The sequence below is a fragment of the Mustela nigripes genome, chromosome X (assembly GCF_022355385.1).
Source record: "Mustela nigripes isolate SB6536 chromosome X, MUSNIG.SB6536, whole genome shotgun sequence".
In the NCBI taxonomy this organism is placed as follows: Eukaryota; Metazoa; Chordata; class Mammalia; order Carnivora; family Mustelidae; genus Mustela; species Mustela nigripes.
Window position 1 is genome coordinate 62188364 of NC_081575.1, and position 11849 is coordinate 62200212.

General features: G+C 34.5%; 1 protein-coding gene across 1 annotated transcript; it reads right to left on the reverse strand.

Annotated features, from left to right (window-relative positions):
- Positions 1 to 10519: 10519 nt before the first annotated feature.
- Positions 10520 to 11632, reverse strand: LPAR4 (lysophosphatidic acid receptor 4). Its single transcript, XM_059385567.1, has one exon. It carries the CDS (start codon positions 11630 to 11632, stop codon positions 10520 to 10522), a length of 1113 nt encoding a protein of 370 aa, XP_059241550.1.
- Between the last annotated feature and the right edge of the window lie 217 nt (positions 11633 to 11849).

The window sequence follows — 11849 nt, forward strand, 5'->3', positions numbered from 1 at the left end:
GAGGCTTGTTTTGAGGGCTAATATGTGATCTATTCTGGAGAATGTTCCTTGTGCACTTGAATAGAATGTTTATTCTGCTGTTACAGGATGGAATCTTCTGAATATATCTGTTAAATCCTTCTGTTCCAGTGTGTCATTCAAAGCCATTTTTTCCCTATTTTCTGTTTAGATGATCTGTCCATTGATATAAATGTTGTGCTAAATTCTACTGTTGCTGTACTATTACCAACTAATTTCTTTTTTTAAGATTTTATTTATTTATTTGACAGACAGAGATCACAAGCAGGCAAAGAGGCAGGCAGAGAGAGAGATGTGGAAGGAGGCTCCCCACTGAGCAGGGAGCCTGATGTGGGGCTCGATCCCAGGACCCTGGGATCATGACCTGAGCCGAAGGCAGAGGTTTTAACTGACTGAGTCACCCAGGTGCCCCAATTTCTTTGTTTCTTATTAACTGTTTTATGTATTCTTGTGTTCCCATGTTTCCTAATATTTACAATTGTTATATCTTCTTGTTGGATTATCCCCTTGTGATTATATAGTGTCCTTCTTTGTCTCTTGTTGTGGTGTATTTTAAAGTCTATTTTGTCCAATGTAACTATTGCTACTCCAGCTTTCTTTCACTTCTATTTTCATGATAGGTATTTCTCCATCCCCTGCCTTTCAATCTGCAAGTGTCTCTGGGTCAAAATGAGTACCTTTTAGACAGCATATAGATGGGTCTTAATTCCTTTATCCTTTCAGTCACCTTATGCCTTTTGATAGGAGCATTTAATTCATTTGCATTCAAAAAAAATTATTGATATATAGTATTTATTGTTATAAATAGTATAGATAGTATTATATCTAGTATAGATATAGTAGTATAGATAGTATAGATACAGTATTTTATTACTTGCTTTGTGATTGTTTCTGAAGATTTTCTCTGCTCCTTTCTTGGTTTTCTCTCCTTTTACTTATATATTTGGATTTCTTTCTCTTTATTCTTTGCATATTTATTAGTGGGTTTTGATTTATGGTTACCATTAGCTTTGTATATAACATTAAAGATGCTCATTTTTTTATACTTCATGTTTTTCAAGTCATATATTTTGTTATAAACATATATTTTTATCCCCAGGGGTACAGGTCTGTGAATCACCAGGTTTACACACTTCACAGCACTCATCAAAGCACATACCCTCCCCAATGTCCATAACCCCACCACCCTTCTCCCAACTCCCCTCCCCCCAGCAACCCTCAGTTTGTTTTGTGAGATTAAGAGTCACTTATGGTTTGTCTCCCTCCCAATCCCATCTTGTTTCATTGATTCTTCTCCTACCCACTTAAGCCCCCATGTTGCATCACCACATCCTCATATCAGGGAGATCATATGATAGTTGTCTTTCTCTGCTTGACTTATTTCTCTAAGCATGATATGCTCTAGTTCCATCCATGTTGTCGCAAAAGGCAAGATTTCATTTCTTTGATGGCTGAATAGTATTCCATTGTGTATATATACCACCTCTTCTTGATCCATTCATCTGTTGATGGACATCTAGGTTCTTTCCATAGTTTGGCTATTGTGGACATTGCTGCTATAAACATTAGGGTGCACGTGCCCCTTCGGATCACTATGTGTATGCTACCTAAAGCAATCTACACATTTAATGCAATTCCTATCAAAGTACCATCCATCTTTTTCAAAGAAATGGAAGAAATAATCCTAAAATTTATATGGAACCAGAAAAGACCTCGAATAGCCAAAGGGATATTGAAAAAGAAAGCCAACGTTGGTGGCATCCCAATTCCGGACTTCAAGCTCTATTACAAAGCTGTCATCATCAAGACAGCATGGTACGGGAACAAAAACAGACACATAGATCAATGGAATAGAATAGAGAGCCCAGAAATAGACCCTCAACTCTATGATCAACTCATCTTCGACAAAGCAGGAAAGAATGTCCAGTGGAAAAAAGACAGCCTCTTCAATAAATGGTGCTGGGAAAATTGGACAGCCACATGCAGAAAAATGAAATTGGACCATTTCCTTACACCACACATGAAAATAGACTCAAAATGGATGAAGGACCTCAATGTGCAAAAGGAATCCATCAAAATCCTTGAGGAGAACACAGGCAGCAACCTCTTCGACCTCAGCCACAGCAATGTCTTCCTAGGAACATCGCAAAAGGCAAGGGAAGCAAGGGCAAAAATGAACTATTGGGATTTCATCAAGATCAAAAGCTTTTGCACTGCAAAGAAAACAGTTAACAAAATCAAAAGACAACTGACAGAAACACTCAAAGAACAAATTATCCAATCAAGAAATGGGCAGAGGACATGAACAGACATTTCTGCAAAGAAGACATCCAGATGGCCAACAGACACATGAAAAAGTGCTCCATATCACTTGGCATCAGGGAAATACAAATCAAAACCACAATGAGATATCACCTCACACCAGTCAGAATGGCTAAAATCAACAAGTCAGGAAATGACAGATGCTGGCGAGGATGCGGAGAAAGGGGAACCCTCCTACACTGTTGGTGGGAATGGAAGCTGGTGCAACCGCTCTGGAAAACAGCATGGAGGTTCCTCAAAATGTTGAAAATAGAACTTCCCTATGACCCAGCAATTGCACTACTGGGTATTTACCCTAAAGATACAAAGATGCTCATTTTTATTAGCTTTAATTGTTGTGCCTTGTTTTTTACTTAGTGAAAGGGTTTTCTCGTTCACCCTTTTTTCCCCTTCTATAGTTTCTGCCCCTGCTTACTGTCTAAAGAAGGCATACCAGTGTGACAGGCAAAGACAGTAAACAGCTCATTGAAAATCTGTTTTTGGGAAACAGCTAAACCCCAGCCATGCTCTGCTTTAGAGGGAGGTGTATCAAGCACTCCACTTATGAAGACCTGAATATGAAGCCAATAATGACCCAGAACAAACCAAAGATGTGGGCAGAAACATAACTGCAAGTGTTTTAGCAGGAAACAAGCAGGTAAATTAACAGTGAAACACCTGTCTTCATAACCAACAAGAAACCATTATTAGTTTCACAACCTTCATTTTATTCTTCTTGAGATGAGTCTAGGAGCAAAGTGGGATACATTTGTCAGAAACTAGATAATTCCTGGTCAGTGCTCAAAAGCAAAACACCTTCTCTGGTCTGCAGAGAGAGCCAACATGGAATTGAGAAAAACCTCTGAAAACACATTCATGTCTGCTTAAACAAGATAGGATTTTTCTCTCCTTCAAGCCCTGACCAGTTCATAATTCACCTCTGTTAAGGAACAGGCAGCTATACATTTTACTTATAAATTCCAAACAGCTACTGCTCATTTGCATCTCCTTATTCAAATCCAGCTATCCCAGTTCCTCTGAGGTTAACTGCCCAGAAGCTGAGAAGAAATGTTTTCTCTATGAATGCATAATTGGTCATTGATGAAGAAACAGGCATTCACTCAGTCTTACCTGACCTAGGAAAAAGTTTCTAAACATCTTTCCAGAAGTCCATGTCAGTCAGTACAATCTCCATATAATTTATAAGGTATTAAATATCAAAAATAATGGATCTTTTCAGTTAGCATCTTGGCAGATGATGACAGCAGTACATTTTATAAGAAGCCAGCACAGACTTCTCCCAGTAAAACTGCAAAGAGAAAACTGTGAGTATTGGCCACAGATCCAACTAGAAAAAGGCTGCTATTATACTCCATTACAGTTAAAGCTATGTATGTACCACCTGGATGGCATTCAATCACATATAACTTTTCCCTCACTCTTACTTTTTTTCTTTTTTTATTAAAAACATGTCCTATCAATGGCTAGACAGTGGTTTCTAATAAAGAAACAAACTGAAAAATCAACCAGGGGAATGTGTGTTGAAAGTAATGGGAGATTTTTCAGAAACACCAGTAACAAGATACGTCCTTGTAGTCAACTTTCTGTGCTATGTGACATGCCATAGGAACTAAACGCTCCAGTCTAATGTATAACTCAGTAATGTCAGCAAAGTGCCAGAAAGTACAAATTAAATAAGGGGACACTGCAAAACGAAAGGTGGAGTTATTTACGTGAGACCTGAATATAACTTAAACATGTTCAAGATTTGTTTCCTTTCTCTAAGCTCTTCTTTGAATATCTGGAAAGATATTCTGGCATCCCTACATTCTACAAAAAAGAAAAAGCCCTCGGAAGTAAAAGATGATAAGGTAATTAAGCTAGCCTCTTTAGGAAAGTAAGTTTCTATTTTGCCAATTGTATTCTAAAAGTCAGACATTTTACTCTTCAAAGTTCAGGTTCTAATGAAAGTCAGCATGAAGCAGTTGGAAAAGGTGCTGCACTTTAGGGAAAGAAGTCTCAAAGGATAAGTGGAAGGTCAAAAGAGTATATAGAAAAGGCCTTAAAGTCATACAGTCTTGGTTTCCCATTTCAGATCTACCAAATTTTTTATTCAACAAATATCACTTAAGTGTCTACTATATGCTAGATATTGTATTGAAATAGAATAACATTATCACTGTCTTCATGGAACATACATCTTATAGAAAATGATGTAGACAGACACTAAACAAATGAGTTAAACAGAAGAATATTAGAGAGTGCCTTGAAGAAAATTATAATAGGGTGCAGTGACAATAGTAATGGCATATCTATTGTAGATTAGATGACCAGGAAAGACCACTCTGAAGAGATGACATCTGAACCTGAATGATGACAAAGAGCCACCCACAAGAATACCTAGTGTCAAACAATTCTAAACAGAGGTAACATCAAAGGCAAAGGCTCTAAGACAAAAATGAGCTTCATTTATTAAAGGAACAGAAAGAAGATTGACGTGCCTGGAGTTCAAGTATGAAAAAGAATAGTAAGAGACGAGGTTGGACAATAGATAAGAACCTTATCTTGGGTAGTCTTACCATGGTTAGGTGTTGGATTTCATAAAGACCCACTTAATAACGATGAGATTTTGGGCAAGTTGCTTAATTCTGTGTCTCATTTCCTTCATTTGTAAAGATAATAAAAGTACCTACCTCTTATGATTGTTATAAAGATTAAAAGAGAAAATACATGTAAAGCACAGTGCCTGACATACAGTAAACATTCAATAAATGTAGTTGTTTTTTTATATTAGAATAATTCTTTCTATAACTGGGGACTTATAATCAGGCTATATGCAAGTCATGGTTCTGTCACTGATTGGCTGCATGACTTTGGCAAAGTTACTTAAGCTTCTTAAGCCTCAGTTTTATCATCTTAAAAATGAGGTTAGGAGATTTTGTGTGCTATATCCTGATGCACATTGACCATTTGAAATACATTTATTGATATCATCATTGTTATTCAAACTCTTTCTGGTCTTATAAGTGGGAGTGAGCAGCCCACTTTTGTGGAATGTTATCTAGAAAACTTAGAAAGATTTCTTTTCCCCAAGCATCCCTCTTCTTCTCCTTAATGACAGAAGTTCCAGCATTAAAAATGTATGCCTTGTGCTTAAAATTCAGTCCAGGCTGAACAAAGCAGTACTGGGTAAGAAAACAGGCTTTAATGACATACAAAAATGGGATCAAATCAGATTGCCACTTAAAGCTCTATGACTGTTCTTCAGCTTGTAGAGCCTCAGTTTTCTTATCTGTAGAATGTGGCTAATAATAAAATCATATATATATATATATATATATAGAGAGAGAGAGAGAGAGAGGTAATATATTATATATTATATATAGAGAGAGAGGTAATATATTATATATTATATTGTATTATATAGAGATTTTATATATGTGATCTCTCTCATATACTGTATCTGGCACTTAGTAAGCAACATCATCTATATCAGCATTATTAACAAGTACTGTTAGTTCTGGCTCAGCATCAATGATTTTACAGTTCCAGCCTTAGAACTATCAGAGACTTCAGAGATAACTGAGAATGACCTACTTATTTTACTAATAAGAGATTTCAGGCATGGAGGGAGAGAGGCACTTGCCCAAACTTACAGTGAGTAGAAAAGCTTAGTATGAAAACCAGATTTGAGCTTCCAGGCTAAACATCTTTATTACAACACAGAGTTAGCATTTAGATCTTGCTCAGGGAGCATATTTTGCTGAAAGGAATGGTGGAGAGAGACAGAAATAGAAAAAGCAAGCAAGCTTCTTGCTGCAGGATGAAGCCTGAAGTCATGACATGATCAGCTTTGCTGACTGGAAGTTGCCTAGACTTGGGTCTTCATTAGTCTTTTGAGGACTTTGTGGCTTGGACAAGAACATAAATACCAAAAGGTAGACAGACTAAGCACAGATTCACAGAATTTGAACAATTCAGGGCTTTATAACCCTTTTAAAAACAAAGAAATGTGATGTTTTAAAATCTGAATTTTTACACTTCTATATATGCATTGATAAATACAGCATAAGCTTAATTAAAATAATTGCATTTATTTATAGAGAGGAATGCTTCCCTCTTTAATGCTTATGTTCTTTAAAGTTTTAATCTAGGCCTAGTGTGGAGCCGGAGATTTGGTTCCAGTTATGTCTTCCCCTTTATTTTTCTCTCTTTTCTATAACACTTATCATCTGTCATTACTTTTTAACTTGGTTATCTGTTTGTTTTGAGCTTTCCCTATTCTGACTCTAGAATATTTAAAACAGTTTTTTATTATAATTTTTTAAAACAGCCTTTTATTTATTTATTTAAAACAGCTTTTTGTTATAAAAAGACAAATATTTTTTCTATTATAAAAAGACAAATAATCAAATAAAAAACAAATAAAATATTTGTTATTAAAAACAAATAATCAAGAACCACCAGTTATTGATCAGTCAGCTATCCAGCTCCAAAATCATCTCATTGTTTTCAGATGGTCTTTTTCCCTTGACTTTCTCCAGGACGCCTAGCTGGAGTCCTAGGGAATTTAATCAAATCTAAGAAATCAGATTCAAGAATCAGCTTGGCAGGAAACCTCCAAATAAATCAAAGCCAAACTGGAGAAGCTGGAGAAGGTAGAAGTGAATCTTTCAGCTTGATTCCTGAAAAGTCACCAAGGAGTTTGCCATTTACAATTCTGCATTAGTCTTTAGATGGCCTGAAAAACAAAGTATTGGAATTGACTCGGGTACAAATATACCTTAATAAATTCTATCTTGAAGGATGGAGGGAAGATAAAGGAAAAGTGGCACTGGGTGCCTACAAATAAAGGCAAAGTTTAATAAATAGTTGAGCAAAGTATAACTACTAGATAATCCGAACATTTTATTAAATTTGATGAGCATTTGAAATCCAAGTTGTAATTAAAGCTGAATTATTGCTTTTGTTTTTAAGTGTAAAATAAAAATCAATTTTATATTTAGTTATACATCTTTTGGTTACATTGCTCATATGACAAAAGTTTTTATTATTAGCAAGTTATATTAACTACAAAAATTGAAATCAATTAAAATAAATTGAAATATGGAAAATTAAACACAGCTAAATATGGAAATTACACAAAAGGAGACTGATTTATTGATATATCTTATGTCAACCTGATTAATATATCGCATTAAACTCTTTGGTGTCATAATCCTAAAATTTTATAATTTTGAGAGCCAAGAGCACAAATAAAAGGTTACATACACTTTCTACTTTACAAGTGGGAAAGAAAGAACACTAAAAAAACAAAAGGATTATTCATACTTTGATTACTAATTTGATTTTACAACATAACCTAACAAATGAACTTAGCTTAACTTAACCTAATGTCATTGAACTGAACCTAATGCTTATATATTCTATGTATAATGTGTTCACAAGACAACATAATGCATGATTATTTTTTAGAACTTTAGACCACAGGTAAGTATGCCATTTTTGAAAGTTTAGTTTTATTATTGCTCTATTGTTTTAGCATTTTTTTTCAATGAGTCCCTAACCAAAGCTCAGATTTAGTCATTTGTATCCTGATAAGGAAACAGATTTTACAAAAGAAATTAAACAATTTACTGTATGCCAAGTCTGGTATTGCTTTTTTATTTCTTTCTTTAATATGAGACCCATCAACAAAGAATATTAAGTTAGGATTTAGTGTTGGAACATCCAAAAATTCTGTTCTTGGCATAGATACTTTTGATTTACAGAATGACAATGAAGATATTCTCCTCATTCAGTAAGGTTATAGAGTTGTTGGAGAATGTTACACTAGCAAATGTTAATATGAGGATAAAATAGTAATTCATAATTAATCAATTGGTATAAAAATGTTGATGGTTTCCATTAATGATAGGGATTTATAAATATGGCAACATTTGATTTAAAGGATTCGTATAAGATATAAGTGAAATAAGTGATGGGGATTAAGGAGTGCACTTGTGATGGGCACTGGGTGATGTACAGAATTGCGGAATCACTGTATTAATACACCTAAAACAAATATAACACTCTATATGTTAACTATACTGGAATGAAAATAATATATAAAGGATTCATGTGAGAAAAAATTAAGTTACCTTATGCTCATGTTTTAAACTTAAAAATTAGTATTTTTAAGTCTATATATCATCAGAAAGAAAAACAAAGGTTACCGAGAATTTTAAGAATTTGGTTATTGTTTAAAATTTTTACCTTTTCTATTATTGCTTTATGGGGTTTGGGGTTTTGCTTTGTTTTGTTTTTAATCACTTCCTGGCACAATTTTAACAACTTACAAGATGCACTGTTCCTGGAAGATTTATTTTAAAAGTCTTAACATTTTTAAGTGGCCATATCATCCAAATATTTCAAAAATTAATTAATATACATTTTAAGAATGTTTTATTGCTTTGCAACATTTTAATTGTTTTGTCTTGTGTGTGTGTGTGAGGAATGTAGATGAGGGAATATATTTTTGTTCCTTCTGACATGGCACAAATGTAGCATCTTTCAAGCTATATTGTGCTCAGAATCTCTATTTACATGCCTTAATATACTTAAATCTACATTTCATCCAATAAAGGGTAAAAAACATTTTACAGATTATTTTATTTCTTTAATTGCTTAAGCAAGTTATAAAAATGTTTTATCTTCTTTTGTGCATTTGTAAATATTGATTTTAATTGCTCCTGAGCTAGGCACTAGTTTAGCAGCTTCCTAACTGCATTTTGATCCAAAGCATCACAGTATTTTTTAAGTTTTACAAATGTCAAAAAAAAAAATAAGTTCTAAATTTTTGTGTTTTGTTTTGTAAAGAGTTGTTTTATGGGTTTTCACTGCATTTGGTCCTGATTTGGGAAGAAATTTAGCAGATTTCTACCTGTACTGTACTTCAAATTTTCACACAAATTGTACAATATTTTTAGTTTTACAGAACTTAAAAAATAAAATGTAAATGCAACTGTTAGGAATTATTTTTTTATAGTTTTTTTCTGAGTTTTGTTCTATTGGTTTGGGCTGGTTTATGTATTTTTTTCAATATGCTCCTGACCTGGTCACAATTTCAGCAACAATCTGGCTACATTGTGTTCCAAAACTCAATATTAAAAAAAAAAAAACTTAATATGAAAGAAAAAGTGATTTAAAGTTACAGATCTCTACTCTCAACACTCAAATAATATTAAGAAAGTTTTGGGAAAGACTTTTACATGTGTTTTATGGTTTTATTTTTTGTTAATATGTTGTTGTTGTTGTTTTCAATGTGCTCCTGACCTGGGCATAATTGCATCAATATTCTGGCTGCATTGTCCTCCAAAATTTTGTATGAAGAATATTTTATAGAATCAGTCTCTCAAAAGAAAGATAATTAGAAATTCAAGAAAAAATGTTGGTGTTGCTAGGTTTTTAATGGATACCTGTTGTTTTATTTGATTTTCTATTTTGTAATTATTTTGGGCACACATTTAGCAGCTTTCTGGATTTGAAGCTTCATATTAAAATCTTAATGTAGTATAAAAAATTAAGATTAAAAAAACTGACTCTGCTGGGAACTACAAATGTGTAAATCCAGTTAATTTGTTTCTTTGCATCCATATTCAGGCAAACACAATTTATGTTTCTACTTTCAAAATATATATAATAAATTTCACCAGCTTTTTTAAATTTAATACATTTCTTATTAATAATGTTAGGCTAAAATATATTCTTGTGCTAAAATGTACTCTATGACAATACAAAAAAGGAAAAAAAAACTAACATGTATCAGTAGTAACACAAAGACTTTTTTTAAATAATCCCTGAATTTGTTCCATATTTATAGGCCCAACCTAATTACCAAATATTGTCAGAGTAGAAATACCTTTATTAAAATTTTTAAAATCATCTCCATATCACTAAAGTCAAGGTCACTGGCTGGCTACTTATATAATGTGGTGCAATGAAATTACAACCCAGCAGAAGTTTGTCAATCTCTTTTGGTTGTTGTAATTAGACCTGACCTATAATTATTGAACAAAACAGCATATGCATAATAAACATTCAAATAAATGTATCTGACTGTATTCAGTACATTAATCTATTTTCAGTATCATTAGCTCCAAACTGTCTTGTTCATAGCAGAGGAAAAACCATATCTACACCTAAAGACAGTTCTCATTACTTAAAAGGTGGATTCTAACATCAATTCACCACCATTATGTGTTGTTTGATCACTAACCTCTTCTTGAATAGCTGGAAGGGAAGGCTTTGTGGTCAGAGGTGTTTCAGTCTTAAACAGGGACTCCATCTTGATATGGGTATTGATGTAGAAGGACTTCTGAAAAGACTCAAGGGTGAAGTAATAGATGAAAGGATCAAAGCAACAGTTCAGAGTTGCAAGGCACAAGGTGATTGGGTACATAATCTTTGCAAATCTTTCCAACAAACAATTGGTAATGGCTTGGGATCGCACCAGAGCATACAGGAAGAGGACAGAGTTATAGGGTACAAAGCATACCACAAAGACTGCCATATGCACTGTGATCATCTTCAGCACTTTTTTCTTATTGGTCCCAATTTGAGACAGTGTAGCAGGCTTGCGGAGGGTTCTTAGCACCACGGAAGAGCAAGAGACATTCAATATCAGAGGAATGATGAAACCAACAACTTCAATAAATATGGTGATCTTGGACAGATAAGTCTTCCAGACACGTTTGGAGAAGCCCTCAAAGCAGGTGGTGGTTGCATTGTTGACATTAGTGGTGGAGAACAAAGAGGCTGAAATACCACCACTGAGGACTAGCATCCAGACTCCAGCACACACAATGGCAGAATTCCTCCTTGTCCTAATGGTACGAGATCGGAAGGGATAGACAATGGCCAGGAAACGATCCACACTAATACAGGTGAGGAATAGCATGCTCCCATAGATGTTGGTGAGGAATGCAGTCCCAGAGATCTTGCAAAGGGTGTCACCAAAAGGCCAATGACGGTTGAAATTGTAAAAAATTTTGAAAGGTAGAGTGCAGACAAAGAGCAAATCAGAAAGGGCCAGATTGGTGATGAAAATAGCAGTCTCACTTCTCATTTTCATGCGGAAGCAGAAGACAAACAGAGAGGCACTGTTGGTTATCAGACCCAGGATGAATACAACACTGTAGACAGCGCCGTTCAGATTATACTTGAAGGAATCATCAACAATGCAAGTATTATTGGCAGTAGCATTGCCTAACTTGGGTCTGAAGCTTGAATTTAAATCTTGAAATTGAAAGTCAATGAATCTTCTGTCACCCATGGATTTGCTTTTGTTTTTGTTTTTGTTTTTCAGAAGGCCTGCTGGCTGCAGGGTTCACCACTTTGAGACTAGAGACTGGTAAGAAATATTTTCCTCCTATAGGAGACAAGATGGAATGAATAACCAAGTCTGCCTTCCATTCATTTCTGTGGAGTAAAAGATATCTTGTCTACCAGACTAGAAACAATATGCACGTTCAGCTTGTTTTGACAAGGAC

Bases quoted from the DNA above. Each gene is read 5' to 3' on its own strand.
- LPAR4 (XM_059385567.1), bottom strand. From the start codon at position 11,632: ATGGGTGACAGAAGATTCATTGACTTTCAATTTCAAGATTTAAATTCA.